A 20,028-nucleotide genomic window follows, 5' to 3' on the forward strand; every position below is an offset into this window, starting at 1 on the left:
TCATGTGTCTGTATGCTCGTGTTAACCTGTGCAGCTTTCAGTCCATCACTATGAGCGACTGTGTCATGTCTAAGCATTTCCTTCCTCTCTCTCCAGGTCCCAGTATTGGCAGTTTGTTCCACATGGCCGATGATCTGGGCCGTGCCATGGAGTCACTAGTCAACGTGATGACAGACGAGCAGAGCGCCGAACAGCACGAGGCCCTGCCCTTTTGATCCCGCCCCCTCTCAACCTTCATCCCCTGTCCTCTCTCTCCTCTCCTCTCTCCTCCCTGCCTACCTATCGCATGCTTTTCTAGTCAAAACAACTGGATTGGAAACACAGTTTACAAAGAGAATATATAACGTCTATTTTTGTGAAGGATTGCGGTTCCAGCAACGACGCGTAAAAAAAAACAAACAAAAGAAAAACATTATACCTTGTAGATTTCAGTAGTTTCTTAAAACGTCCTGAAGTTGTTTTATTATTAACAGAGGCTGGTTTATAAACTTCTATGCAATTGTATAAAACAAGACTGGGGTGATGGGGGGCAAAGAGAGATGCGATACAAATAAGTGTGTTAAGTGTGGTCGAATATTTGCCATCTCTTTGTAATTGAGGAAACAGCAAAAGCATTTCAGACATTTGTATCAAAAAAAAAGAATGATTGTAATCATAAGGGTGCTTTCTAAGAGAAAAATGTCTTTCTATAACAGCGTACACTACAGTCAAGGTAATGCAGGCATCCTGGATCTTTACAGTACGTTGTCTGTGAGACTGTGTGTGAGTTTGTGTGTGTGTGTGTGTGTGTTCGTGTGGTGGTGCCTAATTTCCACATTACATTACAGCTTTTTTTTTTTGGGGGGGGGGGGGGGGGGGGGGGGGGGGTCGGCTTTGGCTGACAGCCCTCATGTTATATTTGAATTATTCATTTATCTAGTCATCCGTCCATCTATCCATCCATCAATCTGTTCATCATCCCTGTGATTAACATCTCTATGGCAACAGTTTTTCTCCCTGTGTTTGTTTTCAGCACAGTGTACTGTGTGCATAAACAGATGCTGTAATAGGCCCGATTCAGAACTGAGATGAGTCAGCAAGGTCACTTTAAAGCTAATGCACATAATGGGAAATAATTCGACATAATAGGAAAACATTTGGATTCCATTCTACAATCATCAAACTACTTTGTTTTTCTTATGTAGTGGGGAAAAGTCAACCTGCATTTGTCATCCCTGTTGATGAAAGAATATATTTACTATTTGCATAGTATGTTGAGATATATATATGTGTGTGCATTATCTTTTAAACTTGATAATAAGGGATAGTTCTGACATTTTGAAGTGGGATGTATGAGGTACTTATCTATAGTTTTGTGAATTACATACAGTAGATGTCAGTCGGCACACCCCTAGTTTGGAGAAGCAGGCAGGGGGACAGAAACAAAATCAATATAATTTTAAATGTATGCTATATCTAGAAAATTTTCACCGCTTTACGTAGCTGTCAGACACCAATTTTCGACGGGAAACTGAAGCAGTTATAGTGCTCTCTTCAAGCCAGACTCCACTGAGAAAAACAGTAATTTAACATCACTGAACACAGGAGTTGCTGGTCTTTTGCTGCCTCGACCGGTTTGTTTGTTTGTTTGTGTTATATTGTGACTTTGGTGTTTATAAGAGTTAGTTCACATTCGCAAAGTCACTCAATAGCACAAACAAACCAGCTGATTGAGGCAGTGGTAAACCAGCAGCTCTTGTGTTCAGCGACCTAAAATTACTGCTTTTGTAAGTGGAGTGTGGTGGCTTTGACAAGAGCATAGATGCAGAACTAACCTCCCAAAATGCCACTTCACAATATCCAAACTACTCCTTTAAAGGGTCAGTTCAGTGATTTGGCATTGCACATTCATGAAGTTGGGGGATTCATAAGAGACAGATTTTTAAAAAGAATAGTCCAAGTTGAAGGAGCAGAGGCTGAGATATCCGGACTTTTGTTCCTAGTGTGGCTTTAAAAACACTGGATCCCACCTTTCCCATCATGAAACTTTATAGCGTCTCTCAGTAGACCCTCACTGCCTTGTAGATGCCCAGTAAATTTTCATGTCTTCACTCAGCATCACTGATGGGTGTGTCAGAGGTAAAACAGGTTTGAAACTTTGTTGCACCTGTAAGCACACCCAGCAGTGATGTCATGATGTCCTGGAGTACACCTTTACATCACTGCAACAGAGTTAGACCACTGGATGTCTATCAGTATCTTTTATATCCAAACTGGTCATCAGTTTGTGAAAGCATTTCTCTTCAGTTCTGCATCGGGCCTCTACAGACTCCTTCAGAAAGAAACTGTATTTTTTTGAAAGAAAAAAGTCCTGATTATTGCACTGGTACATCTTTAATAAGGATTTTATGAACATATGAATCTCTAAGATGCTTTCTAAGTGTCTTTAGGGCCTGTTGAGTCCACACAGTACACTGTGTATTGGTTTTGTCAGAAGTACTGTAAGAGGAACTTAGAAGAATGTGATTTTAATTGAACCTGAGCACTACAGTGTTACAAGGCTGCTTGTTGAGATTATTTTTGAGGAATTTTTCTGTTTGACCTGTAACAGAGAAATATTTTAGGAGGTTTTAGGAAGCCCAGTAACGTAAGCTCTACCTCGTCTGAGTTGTCAAAGTCCGGTTCGGAGGCAATTTCTCTACTGTACTCAACCCCATGCTCCTCTGATTGTTTATTAATTGAATATTGCTGGATGGTTGATTCACGTCAAATATCCTAAATACTCTGTAACGTTCTACTGCACTGTAGGAGCCTCCAGTCTGAATGTTCAGATGCATTTACTGCATTTCTCATCTCTGTCAGAGATTTAACTCAAGTTTGAAAAATTAGCATTTTACACAAATCAAATGAATCCGTGTGCACTACTGTCATACCTGGGACATGCTAGATATTTGTTTCCTGTGTGGAGGATGCGTTTATTCTAGAAGTGTCTTTTTGTCTTTGGTTAAAAAGGTATTTTGTTTTGTGCCGTGTGAGGTGTTACAATATTAGCATGTGTGACTAAATAAACTCCATCGTTATTTAATGTATAACCACTCAGAGAAGTCCGCGGTGAGCGCCGTGGCGTTATACACTCGTTTGTTTTTGGCATCATATTCTTGCAGCATGATCCAGGAGGGTTTTGTTTTGATCCAGACACTGAATTTGATTGATTTCTTAGTTTGTTTTTCATTTCTAACGTTTGTCTTTCATTCTCACATCATTTTTCAAATAACGCGTCAATACTTCACAACATATCAGATTCCACCAAATATATGCCTTACTACTGTATTATAAAATGCTTTACTGTATATCAATAAAGCACGCAGTTATGTTGAGTTGACTCACCTCTTTGATTTGCTCTTTGTTGTTTGCTTTCAACAGGATTAGAATAAAAGCAAGGAACGATAAATGCACAAAAATATTTATTTTGAAAAGCTGGTCCACAAAAAAAGGTCCCAGTTTAGTAGTACATGCCTGCACATATGAACTCAAATAAGGGACAAAGTGCAATCAACTGCAACCTAAATACTTTTGTGCATATGAAGTCCATACAGGACAACTCATTTATTCAACTTTTACATTCATAAAGCAAGCACACACACACATGTTCCTGATGTACAATGTAAACAATCAAACAACCATGTAAAATTCACCGCTACAATAAGAAAAAATTGTGATTTTTTTTTTTAATAGATGAAAATATTTGCACAGAAACTAGAGTTCTATAAAGTCCTCTGATTCCAAACAGTAAGCCAATTGACCATAACTGTCCTTATTAGTTTTTAAAGTCTATAAAAAATATCAAAAAATATCATTAAGATTAAAATTTTCTGATTCTATTAAATTACACACACTGAGATATATTAAAAGACTCAAGTTTGTTATAAAATGTGACCCATTACTGTATATCTGCATCTTTCACAGACGCATACATTTTTTTCTCCCACACCACCTGGGGGCAGTGCAGCCTTAAAAAATGATATGGCGAACATGGTGGCAAGCAGCTCCTTATTTCCACATCTAGAAGACACAGGTCAACGCGAGAATTCATTTGGAGTCATGTTTGTGTCCACTTAATGAATGTAAGTTCATTATACACTTTCCTTTTCACTCTATTTTGGTCTCCAATAAATTCTAAGAAACATATGTGACTCTAGCTGCTAAATGCTCCACTATGTTAACATTTTATTAAGTATTACTTAAAATAGTGACTCTGCCACATCACCTTTGAAGGCCTGCTATTTGCTGATTCAGTGCTTCAGGGAAGACATTCTGAGTAGACCTTATTTTACGGTCCTTGGGCATCGCTACAGTCAACACTAAAGAATTAGACTTAAATCAATGCTACTTTGGGGTGTCGGTGGCTTAGTGGTAGAGCAGGCGCCCCATGTACATGGCCCGGGTTCAACTCCAGCCTGTGGCCCTTTGCTGCATGTCACTCCCCCAGGTCCTGTTCCATGAAGGCTGCCATGTTGCTTCTGCAGTCGTCAAATGCCACTAAATCTTACTCAAGAGCTTTAAAGGTTCTGTATGTGACGTTTAGAGCATTAATAAAGCAGCAAACCACTTTTGTTATGTAAAGATATCGTAGAGTAATGGTGTCCTAAGCAGAGAATTAAGTCACACGACCTCTGTGTGTGTTGCAATCCGAACTTCTCTGTTCTTTGTTGTGGTAAGTCAGTCGGGCTGCATGGTAGTTTATGTGCATATCCTACTGGCTTGCTTATCATCCCTGCCTTGCACTATGCCCCTATGGTGGTTACTGTGCAGCGGAGGAGTTGCAGCCACCCTTAGGTTCCCCCCTGGTTAACACCGTCAGTTCTGTCAGCACTGTTGCTGTTGTTAAATGCTGTTTATTCAGTTAGCACCGTTAGCTGCTAGCCACCAGCTCAGCCACCTCCATATTGAGAATTGTATCCAGACAACTTATACCCTTTGAATTTTGCATTTAACAAAAAGCCCTACTTTTTACAGTGAAAATTGTATCCCCTTGGTTGAAGTTTTCCATAAACCAACCCTGACCCTCAGCACTGAGTGTTTGTTTATGACCCACAGTGCTGCTCTACTTGGAATTTGGCCTAACACTCATCAATCCTCTCCACATTCCTATCAGAGTGTATCTAAATGACCTCATCCTGTATGCGTACAAGATTGGGTTGAGGGCCGAATTAGCATGAGAAAGCAAAATGGCTCCTAGTGTGACCGACATGGGGACCTTGCATTGTGGGCAGAGCAGCAGGATGCAGTTGATGAGATGGATTGGCATCCAGCACACCATGAAGAGAAAGAGGACAAGGAAGAGGGAGGTGGCCTTACGCATCTCCTGACGGCTGCGAACGTTGGATTTGGCCTCGTTGGACTCTTCTGGACGGGTGTTGGCATGAGCAGAGCTGCAGGTGGGAGGTCCAGCAGAAGCAGTCCTGAGCCCTGGCTTTGTAAAGACAGCAGTAGTCTCAGTTTCAATAAGAGACCCAATGCCAGACTCTACTTCCCTCTGCCCAGCAGACAAGCCTTCCTCGGCTTGTCTGCTGGATTCTTTTACTGCCCCCATGTCTGCTCCACCTGCTGCAGTTCCCCCAGCAGCAGAACTCCCATTGTCTGTCCCAGTGCACCCACTACTAGCAGCTGTTATGTCCTCTGCAGTTCCCCTAGCCACAGCAATGCGTCTCAGCTGGCGACGGACGGTGAGGAAGATGTGGCTGTAGATGATGAACATGGCCACCAGCGGCACCAGGAGGCAGCAGAAGAAGTTGAAGTAGACCATGTAGTTCATGTCCACCACACAAGTGAAGATACAGTAGCTAGATTGAAAGGGAGGCATATATATATTAATTATTATGCACACATGCCCCTTCTTTAATTTCATTCTCTTGCAGTCCTCCCATCCATCCATTCATCCATCCATCTGCCCTCCTCATTCTCTTACTCAGAGTCTGGCGGTTGTCGTTTCCAATCCATTAGCGGCACAGAGCCGGTGATGGCTCCCAGGCCCCAGGTGACCAGCAGGGCCAGGTGGGCGTTCCTGGGGCTCATGATACGCTGGTACTGGAAGGGCAGAAGGATGGCTGTGTAACGCTCCACTGCTACTGCTAACAGGCTTAGGATTGAGCTCTGGAAGACAAAGGAAGGTTTTTAAAAGGTCATATATGGTAGGGTCTTTAGCAGGCATCACAAAATGGATTCTTAGTCAAAGTGACAACACTTAGGGGCGTCAGTAGTGTAGTGGATAGTGCCGGCGCCCCATGTACAGAGGCGACACCTCGCTGCAGCGGTCGCAGGTTTGACACCAGCTTGCAACTCTTTACTGCATGTCAACCCCCACTCTCTCTCTCACCCCATTTCAATCTGTCCTGTCCATTAAAGGCAAAAAGCCCCAAACAAAAAAGTGACAACACTTAACAGAGCAGCTCTAGCATCTTGATGACATACACTGAGCATATTTATGGGTGGTGCTCTTGCCTACAGGTTAATGTCCCTACCTGTGTGAGCACCATGAGGATGCTGAGCAGCACCAGGCAGAGGGGCAGGTTATGGCGAGGTCGACCCAGGTCTGTCAGCACTGCACAGGGAATGGCCACCAAGCCCACCAGGATGTCCGACACAGCCAATGATATCTTCACACACATGCAGACAGAGTAAAACACTTTTGGCCACAGGTTTGTGTGTTAAGAATTCCAGATTTTGCAGAAACAGATTTCCTCACCAGGAAGTAGTTGGTGACGGTGCGAAGTTTCTTGTTGCGGGTGACAGCCAGACAAACCAAAAAGTTGCCTGTGATGGCCAGCACTGCAATGATGAGCTCGGTGGCGATGTAGAACCCTTTCAGACGAGGTTGGTAGCCGTACGGCATCTCTGCCGTACAGCTGTCAGGAGTGACATTCATGATGAGAGGGAGACAGAGGATTCACAGTCTTGGAAAACCTGGAAATAGGGATAGAAATTGAGAAAACTTCAGCATTTAAACCATATGTAAAGAAAATCATTTGTAAGAGGTGTACAAATCATCCACCTAATTAGATCTGCTGATAGAGCAGTTTCTAGTTCTCACATTGATTACGCAGATTAAATTTATCTGAGGAGAAGAAGATATGAAAGGAGAGAGGAACAGAGGTTGTTATGAAGCTCAGCCTGTGGCCTTTGTGCTGACCAACTGAGCGGTGAAAATTGTTCCTGATAAGAGATGAAAACAATGACACACACACACACACACACACAGACCCAAGTGTTCACTATGTACACACATGGATATGTATTAAAACCTGCTGCTTGTTGCTCTGTGCACATGTAAATAGATGGATTCCCTACTATTTAAGCAAATTAGGCGGAATAAAAAACAGCAGCAGCTGAATTTTTGCAATTTTCCTGCCTATTGAATGAGTAGAGTCAGTCCATACATAATTGGTTCGGGTGGGGGGGGCTCAAACTTGTGTTTGCCCCTTGTTGCCAGGTTTATTAATGTTTGATACTTGGAAAAAATGGTACATTTTCTTTTCAACTCAACTCTAATGTCAGTGTAAATGAAATATTTATAGTCAGCCCAAATTGCACATCAGAGGTGGAATCATCATTTGCCAAAAACATGGTAAACATTGCAAATGATGTGCGTTGTTTACCAAGCTTTCAATCTGCTAATTTTGAACCAAGAACTACTAAATTAACACACAAGCTAACGGGGCAATTTATGAGTAGAATAGGCTGGGTTGTGCTGAACACATAGGTGTAGATTTCAGGGGCACAAAGGGGACACACGCCCCCTCAGAATTTAGAATATGTGCATTTCCCCTCAAAACATGAAAGTAGTTGAGTACTTTTACAAAATCAAAGACTTTTATTCCATAAACTGATGCAGAAAATACACAGATTGGTGCATAAGAATTCACCACTAAGCAGGAAATGAAGTACTGAAAATTTCATACCCCATTTCATACTTATTCCCTTCAGTTTCAAAGCAAAACCTACCCTTGATTGAACCTGCATTATGCTGAAAAGATTATACAATTAATTCATAAGTCAATTGACAGAAAATTAATCAGAAGCGATTTTCATTCAGTTAATTTAGTTAATCATTTCATTCATTTTTTTTCACACAAAATTGGCAAATATTTGTTACTTTCATCCTTTAAAATGTAAGGATTTGTTACTTTTCTGTGTTTTGTATAACTGAATATTGATTATCTCAAGGTTTTGGACTGTTGGTCAAACAAAACAAGGCATTTTAAGAAGTCACCTTGTAATCTGTGTTTGGCATTTTTCACTATTTTGTGCACTTTTCACAGACAAAATGATGAATCGCTTAAAAGAAAAAGAATCAACAGGAGAAATGATCATAAAGATTGTAAGTTGCAGCACTCATTTCACTGCGGGTGAACTTTCTATACATATTAAGTCTGTTACACATTTAATTGTAGATTCGTTCTGTTCCATAAAATAAGATTAAAGAGAAGGCAACAACTATCTATAAAGATCCACACCCACAATACCACCAGGACAAATTCTTGCGTTAGTACTGATTTTGGTTGATAAAACACTTCAGGTTTGGATTATAATGCTCACCTGTGCTAGGCTTCAGCTGCAGTCATCCCACAGTTTGGAAGATCCAGAACATCCAGGACACTGAAACAATGCGAAGCTGATGGAACAGAGGCATCAGAGCTCACACTGAGAGGAAACTGAGAAAGAAGCAGGAGGAGCATCAGCTGCCGGGATGAAACCACACCCTCCACCTCTCCCTCGGTCCCTCTCTCTTCTTCTGCTCCCTCTCTTTTTTGCATGGGAGATAAAAAGATAATGCAGAACACGTCAAGCATTAACCTGCTGAATGAGCAGCAGCAGTTGCCACACTGCTCTGGATCTGGGTGAAATGGAAAAAGCTGATATGCATTGACGTAAATCCCCAGCATGGTCATAACAAAACAAACATGTTATATTAATTTTTCAATTACGTACGCTCAAGCTGCACTTTCAAACAAATTTTCATGAAGAACAATGAAGGCGAAGGCCAAACATGTTGTGTAAAGCATACATGATGTGAGGCTAAAATAAGAAACAAATGCACTTACATGAATTATAAATGATATCTATAAACAAAAAACATACAGTACTACAGTATGTTATTGGCAAAGTTTACTTAAAGTATCAAAAGTAAACGAACGTGATGCAGGAAAAAATGCAGGAAAATGCCTCCAGTAGAATTGGATTGATGTAGTTGGTCAAGAAGAAATTGATTTCATCTTTTCAACACAAACAATACTATAGACTACATATTACTGTCAAAATATGTAGTGGAGCACAATGTTTCCCTCTGAACTATAGGGAAGTACAAGTGTACAAGTACTTGAGTAAATTTACTGAGCTACATTGCCCCACAGTGTGTGTATTTGTATGAAACTTCCTCTTAGAAAATCACTTTTTACGGAACTTTGTGAAAGAAAACAAGATGATAAACTGTGGGTGGTAAAAGAACAATAAATAACTTGTGGCTGTTAATAATTAAATGAAAAAATAATTAATTAATTCATATCTAGTGCATTAAAATGTCCCCTCCAGACATGTTTTATACATAGAAAAAATATTTACATTCTAGTACCTTTTCAATTTTAATGTCTTCAGAGTAAAAACCAGATAAAGGTTTTAGATTAATGGTCAATATAGTTTTAGTATTGAAAATTAAGTATTTAGAAAGACTGACTTTACCTTATTTCTTTTGCATAATAACATTTGTTGGGTAATATTTCAGTAATGTAGGCAAAAATAAAGGTCAAAATACAAATTGTATTGTGTGCGTTCCCTGCTCTCACCGCTAGTTGTCGCCAAAACACTTTCCTGATTCACTTTGAGAAACTCATACCGGAAGTTTTTACAGGTCACGTGACTGCACTTCAACATGCGGGTGATTTGTGTTTACTTGAAGTGCAGCTGAAGTCACCACTGAGGGTGTATTTTTCTCGAAATAGTTTATATTGTGTTACTGCTCTAACGTAAATGACGCATTTAGTTTGAAGGAGCACCTCCTGTGCAGACAGTCAGCCTCAGCCTGAGACAGACAGAGTAACGTTAACCGTAACAGACAGAAAGATGTCTGGTTTCAGCGCTGAGTTAATAGAGTACCTGGAGGGGAGGATAACATTTGAGGAGTTTGACAAGCGGAGAGACGAGCGGAAAGCCAAGGTAAATCACAAATTATGGATATGTGAACGAGTTAACAGCCTAACCGGCGACACCACGCCACAGCTCAGACCAGAGCTAAGGTAGCATAGCTAACGTTAGCTAGCTGACGCAGCATCACCCTGTACGTTTCATAGACTTTACAACAATTTAATGTCGTCACGCTGTATTTATATTTTGAAATATGACTGGACTGTTTGATAAAAAAAATAATGGATTGTTTTATTAGTTCAATAATATACCTAAACGTCTGTTTTGAAATATACATTGCTGCATGGGCGAGCTTTACATTTCAGTGGTCAGGGGGACACATCTCCCTTTTCCACCCAGATTAACGTGTGTATACGTTTTTGCAAAAAAAAAAAAAGGGGCCATAGACTACTTTCCAATTGTCAGTAAACCAGTGGCGTGTACATAGCTCTGCTGCAGAGAGGATGTGTTTGTTAGTTAGTTGTTGATACTGGAGTGTCTGTCAGTCTGGACAATAGGTTAGAAAACAGTAGACAGCAGCATAGAGGTCAGTGAAACCTTTGTGTTGATGACTTCATATATGTCTTACTTATTCGGTCTCTTGTTCAAATTTGTTGCAGACTAATTTGGAGCGATGTTTGAATGTTTTGCATGGACGGAAACGGACTGAGTTTTGTGGTGCCACGTCATTGCATCTCATCTGTAAAGGAGCTAAAATAAGTGTCTTCACCTGGGTGTTTTATTTCAAGCAGCGCTGATCAGAGCCAGAGCTGATAAACAACCATGACTTCTGCGGAGTCATTTGACCCAAGTGTGAATCCCGATTGTAACCTTTCCTGTTACATACAAAAGCCAGATGTTATCAGGTGTTTGTGTTTTTTTTGTGCAGTGGCAAAGTGGCTACATTAAGTAGTACAGTACAAAACACAGTACAGTAGTACAGTACAAAACACTACAGTTTTTTAGAAATCATTTTGACATGTCTTCTTCATGAAATGGATGGTCGTAACAAAGTATTTAATACAGCAAAATAAAAAGTAATTAAACTGTATTGACTAACCCATAGATGAAATAGTGCAGAATAAAACCAATCTGGAGATGATGGGGGTACCAACCTAATCTCATTTCATTTTTTTCCTATTGCTTGGATTTAGTTCACATTTGTACTAATGGTGCCCTGATATTTGCCCTACGTGTCATCTCCTCTTACAGTGTTAAAACTAGATTCCACTAAAATAGATTCCATTATCACTTTTAAAAATTTTCTACAGACTTTTAAAATTATTTTGAGTCTTTAAATTCTCATTTCCATACTTGCCATTCATTCTATGGGTAATTTACTACTTATAAGATACAAAAACCATTCCATATTCCATACCTTTTTGATATAACATTAGTTGGACTGTTAAAAATGGAGGTCCAATACTGTGGGGGCCATATTCCCTGTGTCCCCATGTCGAAAATTAAGCCTCTTCATAGCTGTTTAACTAAAGGTCAGTATTTTCTTTCCCCTCCCAGGAGTCAGAGGTATCTGCTGATACTGAAGATGTGGAGGATGATGCTCAGCCCTCAACCTCTGCACAGATCCCGGGGAAAATCGGTAAAACTGCTGTCTTTCTGACACTGAGGCGGTGGTTAAATTTGCATTTTGCTGCTGATCAGTGACACAAATGCTATAACTGAGGAGCTTTTGACATATCAGTTTTCTTCAGTGAAACCTGATACGTACTGATGCACATTAGATGCAAATCTGGATAGATGTTGTAGTTGCATCTCTACTAAATAGAGTACTGTGTAAATTAAATTATTGTATTGTACATGAAAAGCAATCAAAGGACAGTGCTTTATTTAGGTGATACAGAAAAGTATTGTTATATTAAACCTTCATATAGCCTGAGAGATGAAACCTGAGGTAAAAATGGCCACAGAACAATTGCTGCTGCGCACAATGACAATAAAAAGTGACTCCGGTGACTCCTATCTTCTCTCAATGGTTGTTGTTATTGTTATTTCTATTATTATTATTATTATTATTGATGATGACATCACTTGACACAACTCTTCCCTCCTGCCAGAAGAGGGAGTCAGCCCGGGGGTCCAGCTCGCCTTTGCCTCCATGCTCGGAGAAAAGCCAGAACCACCATCTTCAGAAGAGGAGGAGGAAGAGGAGGACAGTTTGAGCTACGTTGATGATGAAGATGATGAGGATTACAAGGTGGAGGAAGAGGAGGGGCCAAAGATGGAGATGGAGGTGGAAGAGGAGGTGGAGGAGACAGAGAAGAGGCCGAAGCGAAGGGGGAAAGGAGGGAGAGGACGGAGGGGCAGGAAGAGGAGAGATTTGGATGAGGACGGGGATGAGGAGGATGTGACAGTGGGGGACGTCTTCGCGCTGGAGATGGAGCTGAACCGAGAAAACAAGAAGATGATGAAGGTGAGGAGGCAGACGGAAGAGTGTGCAGGTGTCCTTTCCCCAGCTCTTAATGTGTGTTAGTTTATGACTTCTTGTGTGTGTGTCCAGGAGCGGCGTCATCGCAGCAAGCTGCCCAGAGCTCTGAGAGGCTTGATGGGAGAAGCCAATATCCGCTATGCCAGAGGAGAGAAAGAGGACGCCATCTTGATGTGTATGGAGATCATACGACAGGGTATGAAACAACTTGTGTGCGTTTTTTGAGTTATCTATTTTTACATTTATAAATTATCTAAATGATCTCTCCCTTCTCTTCCAGCTCCTCTGGCCTACGAGCCTTTCTCCACATTAGCTATGATCTACGAGGATGATGAAGACATGGAGAAGGCGCTGCAGTTTGGTCTGATCGCCGCTCACCTGAACCCCTCGGACTGTGATGAGTGGATCAGACTGGCAGAAATGTCTCTGGAGCAGGACAACATCCGACAGGCCATTGTCTGCTACTCAAAGGGTCAGTCTTGACACTCAGAAGTCAAAGATTAAAATATATACAGCTATATGAGGGGTGCGACGGTTCTGAAACAGAGACTGCAACCACGTGACCCAGACGTCCCTGTGTCGCAACTCTGTCTTTTGTGACACTGTAGTAGTCAGGGGTATTTTTGGAAACATGACACCAGGGTGGGCAGGATAATGCACAGTGACTGGGTTTCTGCGACTCTGACACATCTTCTTGTCCCTAAGAAGCTTTTCTTTCTCACCACATTTTACTCTGCTGTCTCTAAAATACAATTTACTCACATAATTTATATTGACTAACGATTAAGCAATCAATTAAAGAAATTAGATTAATCAATGATGACAGTAGTTGTTATTTGCAGCCCTACTATCAATAATACTGTACTCTATTCCTTCTTGCTCTCTGCCTCCCCAGCCATTAAGTACGACCCCACCAACGTGCGCTACGTGTGGGAGCGCTCCAGCCTCCACATGCGTCTGGGCGAGCACAAACAGTGCATGGACGGCTACCGCAGGATCCTGTCACTGCTGCCGCTGGAGGACGGAGAGCACTTCATGCAGCTGTCCAAGGACATGGCCAAGTAGAGTACACACAGTGATGCACAGATCCACACATTCAACCACAAAAGCCCAACACAGGATTTCATTACTTGCATCAAAATGAATTAATTATTAATTAAGAGTGTGTGTGTCCTGTTTAGGAGTTACTATGAGAGTAATGACTTGCCCTCAGCTTTGGGTGTAATAGAGGAAGCTCTGGCGCGACACCCCGACCTGGTCAGCGATGACTTCATCAACATGGCAGCTGAGCTCTATATCGCCAACCGCCAGCACAACAAGGCCCTGCAGGTAGACCTTGGTGTGTGTGTTTGTGTGCAGTGAAGCAAAAGCTCGTTTGTGTCGTTCAGAGAGAGAAAAAGTAAACACAAGGTGTCTTAATGGATGCATGTGCTTTGTGTGTGTTGTCCCAGGTCTTGGTCCAGTTTGCAGGTATAGTTCTGGTCAAGGATGAAACCAAATCAGAGAGTGCAGTACCAGAACAAGATGACAAAGTGACAGAGAGTACGACTGAGGAACAAGATGAGAAGAATGGAGAGTGCACAAAGTCGAAGACTGTAGAGGAGTTAGCTGCAGAAGAGAACGGTGTGTGGCTCTCTGCAAAAACATAAATCAGTTTGCAAATATTTCTCTTCTCTTTGACCTTACAGTTGCCTTTCTATGCCTGTAAGGTTAAATTTAAAACATCATGTAAAATGTAGTAACAATATCTCATTTCACCAGTCAGTTGGGAACAAACAAACACAAAGAGAAGAGGTCCACAGTGGTTTGTTGTGTTATTGTGGAAATGTAGCCTTCACACCTTAGCTGTGAATTTTCTCACAATTCTCACACTCCTCTCCGTCAGCGAAGAAACTGTAGTCATATTTGTTATTTTTGGAGCATAGTAACGCTGACCGAGGGTGTGTGTGTTTGTGTGTGTCTCCAGGTAACATTCAGGATGTGCAGGTACCAGACAGTGTCCCAGTGGACCTGAGGGCCAAGCTAATTGTCTGCCTCATACACCTACATGTCTTCACACCCCTGGAGGTAAACACAGTTGAGGAGATTTTCTTAGCAACACAGGTGCAACATTGAGAAACTTAAGCCAAAAATATTATTTTCTAGCATGGCTAACGACACCTGTCTCCACTGCTCTGTACCCTCCCCCTCGCAGGGACTCGTGTCGACACTGATGGAGCAGAGTCCAGAGGAGATTGGTGACTTGTACCTGGATGTAGGTGAAGCCTACCTGGAGGAGGGCGAGTACATGACTGCCCTGCCTCTGCTGTCTGCCCTCATCATATCGGAGAAGTACAACTTGGCTGTTGTCTGGCTCCGACACGCAGGTGGGACCAACAGAAAGCAAAAGTTTAAGATCGAGTAAACATGTCCAATGCTTTAAAAGCCCCAACTAGGTAATTCACAACATATCGAAACAAACATTGATGGTGTAAATACTAACCATAATCCTGCTCAGACAAATTTGAGAGTTGAAACTGAAATATCCTGGTAGATGAGAAGCTTATCTCCAGAAGCACACATCCAAAAATCTCCACTGTGTTAAACTTTGCAGCTAAGGTGCAAGACAGGGTTTGAAATGACCCCTCAGTTTGGCTTTGAGTGGAGAAAATGAAAACCACTGTTGCATAAATACCTTCATCACGTCTCCCACACAGAGTGTCTGAAGGCGCTGGGCCAAATGGAGGCGGCAGCTCAGAGCTACACTAAGGTGGTGGAGATGGCACCACAGCACCTGGAGGCTCGGCTCTCCCTGGCCACTCTGCAACAGCAGCTGGGCCGGCCGGAGTGCGCTCTCAAGGCCCTGGAGTCCATGTATGACAGTGACACGTTGGCGCAGGACTCGTCAGCCTCACAAAAGGCAAGAGCATCTTGCATCTTGTGTCCAGTCCTTAAAAGAATATACTACATTTTCTGTCTTGTGTCATTTAAAAATCACACTTGAGGACACACAACAATTCCAAAAATAAAATAAAAATAAGATACATTGATGTTTTTGTCTGGGGTGAGTGGACTCCCATACATAATAAATACTGAACAATTTAAAAACCTGAGTTTAGCTTTCCTCGTGTTTGGATTTGTAAAAGAGTGACAGGATTGGTTTCTTTGTCTGTGTGTAATCTCCTATCTCTGTATACACTGTGGCTGTAGGAACTGAAGCTGCTGCTGCATCGTTCCACACTGCTGAAGACTCAGGGACAAACACAGGACTATCTGGACGCTATGATCACTATGATCTCCATGCTGCTTAAGGTAACACGCATAAACACACCCACATGCACTGAGGATGTCTCATCCAGGAAGATTTTTTTTGTTCATCACTGAGGGACACTTCTGTTTTTTCCGGTGTCTTAGGTGTCCATGCAGCGAGCCAAGGTGTGTGTGCGTTCTGTAATGGCGTCAGGGAAGAGTCACCTGAGACTGGTGAAGGCCAAAGACACACTGCCAGAGATCGCTGACCATGAAGCTGCTTACCTGGACAACACTGGTAAGGATATACATATAACTATACTGAACTATACAGGCTGACTGCAGATCATGAGCAGTGATTGGCAGTATGATTGGCCAAAGTCTCCTGTCACAAGCTAGATTTTCTAAAGCCTGAATGCAGAGCCAAGCAGACGGGCAGAAGCCTCGTCTTCTTTCAGTCCACTTGACTTACAAAATGCTCAAAGTTAATCATGGGATTTTTGCCCAGTGACACCAAAATTAAACTGCTTACCCGAGCTTCAAGTCTTCATACCTGGTTGTCTGGCTGATGTACAGAGCCTGGAGCTGGCAGGAGCAGCACAGAGCAGTTGGCCAGATATTGGTCACTGTCAGCACTTATTCACATTTACCATATGTGGAGAACAAGCTGTTTATTTCTCTCCGACGGGGCAATATTTGAAGCATGTTTTAGCTCACTAAACTATAAAAAGCATAAAGTATGGTTTATCAAAGTGCTGCATTCATGAGCCATCCCCTTATGAAATTAAACCTGGAAGACAAACAACAAACAAACGTAGAAAATGTTGTGTTATGTAATGTCAAATGTTGTGAAACGGCTGACGACCGAGCCAGTATCAGTGATCTTTTTTTATCCAGAATTTATGCTATACTGATGGTATAATCCTGTCCCTGTGCTCAGGTAAGACCAATGTTCTGTCCAAAGAAGACTGGTGGCAGCTGCTGGTGAGCTGCGTGCTCACACTGTGTGAGGTGCAGCGCTACGAGGAGGCCGAGCTGCTGGTCGAGTCCGCCATGGAGTTCTACTCCTTCTACGACAACAAGCCCAGGAGGAAGGAGATGGAGTTCTTCGGCCTGTCCGCCACCATCCTCGACCACAACTACTACAAGGCCTACAACTACATTAGGTAGACTCACATCTATAACTTAATTATGCAGAGAATGAGTCGGCTTCTTTTTTGTCAGGAGTTGAAAGAAAAACATAAATTGTCCTCTGCTTTTCTCTTCTCAATAGATTGATGCTGATGGAAAATGTGGATCTGCCTCAGCTTTGGAATATTTTCAACCAGGTCTGCCTCTGTCTCTGTGTGCAAGAATTACCTCATCAAAGCTTTAAAGACCATTAATCAGTGACGAAAATACATAATAGTCTTTAATGTCTCTGTTTCTGTGTGTCTGTTCTTGTGGACATAAACAAATGTCTGTTTTTTTATTCCCCTCAGCTGACAATAACCTCCCAACACCAGCGTCACCATCGCTTCTGTCTACGTCTGCTGTTAAAACATCCTGACAACCATGCCTTGTGTGTCCTGTGCGGACACAACGCCATGGTGTCTGGGAGCTTCAAACACGCCCTGGGTACCAAACACACACACGCACTGAGGATGTGGAGCTAATGTGGCTAGTGTTAATGTAGTAGACAAGCTAATTTTAAAAATAAATATAAAAGGTAGTGAGATTAGGAAAAATATTTTGATGATTTTCCCATGGTATTCATGTAACACATGTTATGTGTCTTCAGGTCAGTATGTTCAGGCCTTCCAGACTCACCCCAACAACCCACTCCACAGCCTGTGTGTGGGTCTCACCTTCTTCCACATGGCATCTCAGAAGTATGTCGCCAAACGACATACGCTGGTGCTGCAGGTACAGTGTTTGTGTGTCGTATTCCCTCTCTTAGCTTTATAGTTAGAAACCTACTCGGTGTTTTTAAATATTTGTGTGTTTCTAGGGTTTCTCCTTCCTGTGGCGGTATGTGGAACTACGTGGAGAGTGTCAGGAGAGCATGTACAACCTGGGCAGAGCGCTGCACCAGATGGGCCTCACACATTTGGCTTTACATTACTACCAGAAGGCTCTTACAATGCCTCCTAAGAAACTTGAGGTGCGTATACATCAGGGCTTGGACCACTTGCTTATCTTCCGATTCCATACTATCATGATACTCAGGCGCAAACTCCAGTGCCAGGGGACACAGCAGGCTGGGTTTAACTTGTGTAACAGCAGCAACAGAAAGTTTGCTGATTCAGCAGAGAGCCACAGCAGTCTGGGGTCACACGCCAGACCAGGTAAAACAGTTTCAAATGTTTCATGACTCATCCTGTCGAGCCCCTCGCCCCACTCTCGCTCATGCTCTCTGTTTATCTGACCACTGACACAAGAATTACGTAGCTAGCTCATCTGGTGGTCCCTCTGTCTTTCTCCCTGCTGTTAGAAGAATACTTTGCTGGGAAAGCGTGGGCTGCACCTCAGCAGACGGACATTCATTTAGTGGTAGCAAGTGTAGCAACTCAAATTCAGGTGCAAGTGCCAAGGGGTCACAGCAGGCTGGGTTTATCCTGTGTAACAGCAGCAACAGAAATTTTGCTGATTCAGCAGAGCCATTGCAGTTGGGGGTCACACGCCCGCCGCTGAGGTTTGTGCTAGCTGAATTTGATTTGCTAAAGATTGAAGGTCTGTGTCCTCAGACCACCTGCAATTTTCTGCCATCTTGCTTTGGCTTTGTCTTTCTTGAAAAGAATATGACGTTACGTTAGTCATAGATTACAATGATAAAAGCAGTTACTGAATTTGCATTATATTGATTCAGACATCAAAAAATTGGTTAAAAGATCTAAAAAAAAAACAGTTGCAATACTTAAACCCAGAGTATATATACAACATCACCCGAACATTTATTTCTTCCTATCCAGTAACCTGACGACTATGATTTATGATAAGCACTCAGCCTGCTGTATCAATCGTGACCCAATTTAGACACATTTCTGTTATTTAGGACATTGATGAACGGACCTACATCCACAGCGCTTTGTCTGTCCAATATGTGTGCACTGACAGTTTTTCAGTAGACCTCTATAATGTAGCCTCACAGTATCGTTTCCTCTGTGTATCCCGCTCTTCATTCTTTCACCACTGGTCCTCTCTGCAGGGTATCCCTGACGATCAGGTGGATCTGAGGAGGGAGATCGCCTTCAACCTCTCTCTCATCTACCAGGCCAGCGGGAACATGCGGATGGCCCACCAGCTCATCAACACATACTGCATCGTTTGAAAATGCACACAAATGCTTCATCATCTGTGAAAATGTTTTTGATTTTGAATGTTGAGACTCAGACTCAGTCCGTGCAAGTGCTGCCTTTTAAAAATATGGAGTACTAAAGGTGATTTATTCATGAATAATATATAAAAATAATTCACAGATATATATTTCAGATTGAGCGCCATGTCAGTGGATGTCAGACTTTCTTGGTTAGATTTAACTTGTATTATTTGTACATGTACACACAGCCCTGATGCTACTGTAAAAATTCAACTTTTTAAATCAGCACTGCTGTTAAAACTCATTTTGTAAAGAGGATGCTATTTTTGATAAAAGATTTTCAGTGTAAGAGCCTCAGTTGTTTATGTATATTTAAATCATAAAAATGAGCATGATGTTGCTTGGGTCATGTTCTCTGCTGTGATTTGGGGGTTTTTTTCCTTACAGTAATGTGACAAAAAGATGAAAGGACAGACTTTTTCTTTTGTTGTTGCAGGGATTAAGGCGGTCGGATTATTTGCCAAATCCCTCCCTCTCTCCTATCCTAACCATCTGCTTCCATCATGTTTCCTCCCTGGGTCACTGCATTCCATCTAGGCCAGGGCCAGCGGCGGGACAGGCCTACTGGTGGAAGGGGGTGGGGCACTGTTTGTGAGCCCTCGTCCCCGGTCGCTGAATGATGTAAGCAGTAATATTGTTCAAAAACACAGTATAGAAGCTGCCAAAAGTTTGCCTACTAAATAAAAAAATATCAGAACACTAGGTCACAGTTTATAATTTAAAGCCCTGTATGATATTACTGTAATAATCCTGGAATATCTGTTTGGATTTGGAACATATGGGGGACAGTTTAGTCACTTACAGTAAGCTGTAAATACTGTACTACTTAAAGAATCACATT

The 20,028-nt window shown here is 42.1% G+C and overlaps 3 protein-coding genes across 22 annotated transcripts in view; 2 read left to right on the forward strand and 1 right to left on the reverse strand.

Annotated features, from left to right (window-relative positions):
• dmd (dystrophin) overlaps positions 1 to 3,361 on the forward strand; it is a 376,736-nt gene extending 373,375 nt beyond the window's left edge. For all 20 annotated transcript variants that reach the window (XM_078165601.1, XM_078165594.1, XM_078165599.1 and 17 more), the window contains one exon: positions 97 to 3,361. Coding sequence is in view for 14 of the 20 variants with exons in the window: in XM_078165594.1 (XP_078021720.1) it covers positions 97 to 215 (119 nt within the window). In the remaining 6 variants the exon portion in view is untranslated. The remainder of the gene's footprint in view (positions 1 to 96) is intronic.
• Positions 3,362 to 3,713: 352 nt separating this feature from the next.
• Positions 3,714 to 8,673, reverse strand: LOC117249762 (adenosine receptor A1-like). Its single transcript, XM_033615472.2, has 5 exons — positions 8,575 to 8,673; positions 6,725 to 6,942; positions 6,501 to 6,635; positions 5,948 to 6,132; positions 3,714 to 5,822 (listed from the first exon to the last, which is right to left on the reverse strand). Exons 2-5 carry the CDS (start codon positions 6,902 to 6,904, stop codon positions 5,084 to 5,086), a joined length of 1,239 nt encoding a protein of 412 aa, XP_033471363.1. The 5' UTR covers positions 6,905 to 6,942; positions 8,575 to 8,673; the 3' UTR covers positions 3,714 to 5,083.
• A 1,274-nt stretch (positions 8,674 to 9,947) lies between these two features.
• gtf3c3 (general transcription factor IIIC, polypeptide 3) lies at positions 9,948 to 19,886 on the forward strand. Its single transcript, XM_033615590.2, has 19 exons — positions 9,948 to 10,188; positions 11,674 to 11,755; positions 12,231 to 12,586; positions 12,674 to 12,797; positions 12,882 to 13,073; positions 13,497 to 13,662; positions 13,783 to 13,930; positions 14,053 to 14,224; positions 14,568 to 14,668; positions 14,796 to 14,967; positions 15,298 to 15,500; positions 15,791 to 15,892; positions 15,995 to 16,127; positions 16,770 to 16,995; positions 17,103 to 17,157; positions 17,311 to 17,446; positions 17,610 to 17,734; positions 17,820 to 17,972; positions 19,017 to 19,886. The coding sequence occupies exons 1-19, from the start codon at positions 10,096 to 10,098 to the stop codon at positions 19,137 to 19,139; spliced, it is 2,862 nt and encodes a 953-aa protein (XP_033471481.2). The 5' UTR covers positions 9,948 to 10,095; the 3' UTR covers positions 19,140 to 19,886.
• The last annotated feature ends 142 nt before the right edge of the window (positions 19,887 to 20,028 follow it).

This window comes from Epinephelus lanceolatus, chromosome 24 (genome assembly GCF_041903045.1).
Source record: "Epinephelus lanceolatus isolate andai-2023 chromosome 24, ASM4190304v1, whole genome shotgun sequence".
In the NCBI taxonomy this organism is placed as follows: Eukaryota; Metazoa; Chordata; class Actinopteri; order Perciformes; family Serranidae; genus Epinephelus; species Epinephelus lanceolatus.

What these genes read in the sequence shown, in the direction of transcription:
- LOC117249762 (XM_033615472.2), bottom strand. Translation starts at nt 6,904, where the DNA reads ATGAATGTCACTCCTGACAGCTGTACGGCAGAGATGCCGTACGGCTAC. An exon ending in CCGTCACCAACTACTTCCTG is followed by an intron (nt 6,636 to 6,724) that starts GTGAGGAAATCT and finishes ATGTGTGTGAAG; the next exon opens with ATATCATTGGCTGTGTCGGA. An exon ending in TCCTCATGGTGCTCACACAG is followed by an intron (nt 6,133 to 6,500) that starts GTAGGGACATTA and finishes TTTGTCTTCCAG; the next exon opens with AGCTCAATCCTAAGCCTGTT.
- gtf3c3 (XM_033615590.2), top strand. Translation starts at nt 10,096, where the DNA reads ATGTCTGGTTTCAGCGCTGAGTTAATAGAGTACCTGGAGGGGAGGATA. An exon ending in TGTCTGGCTCCGACACGCAG is followed by an intron (nt 14,968 to 15,297) that starts GTGGGACCAACA and finishes TCTCCCACACAG; the next exon opens with AGTGTCTGAAGGCGCTGGGC. An exon ending in ACTCGTCAGCCTCACAAAAG is followed by an intron (nt 15,501 to 15,790) that starts GCAAGAGCATCT and finishes CTGTGGCTGTAG; the next exon opens with GAACTGAAGCTGCTGCTGCA.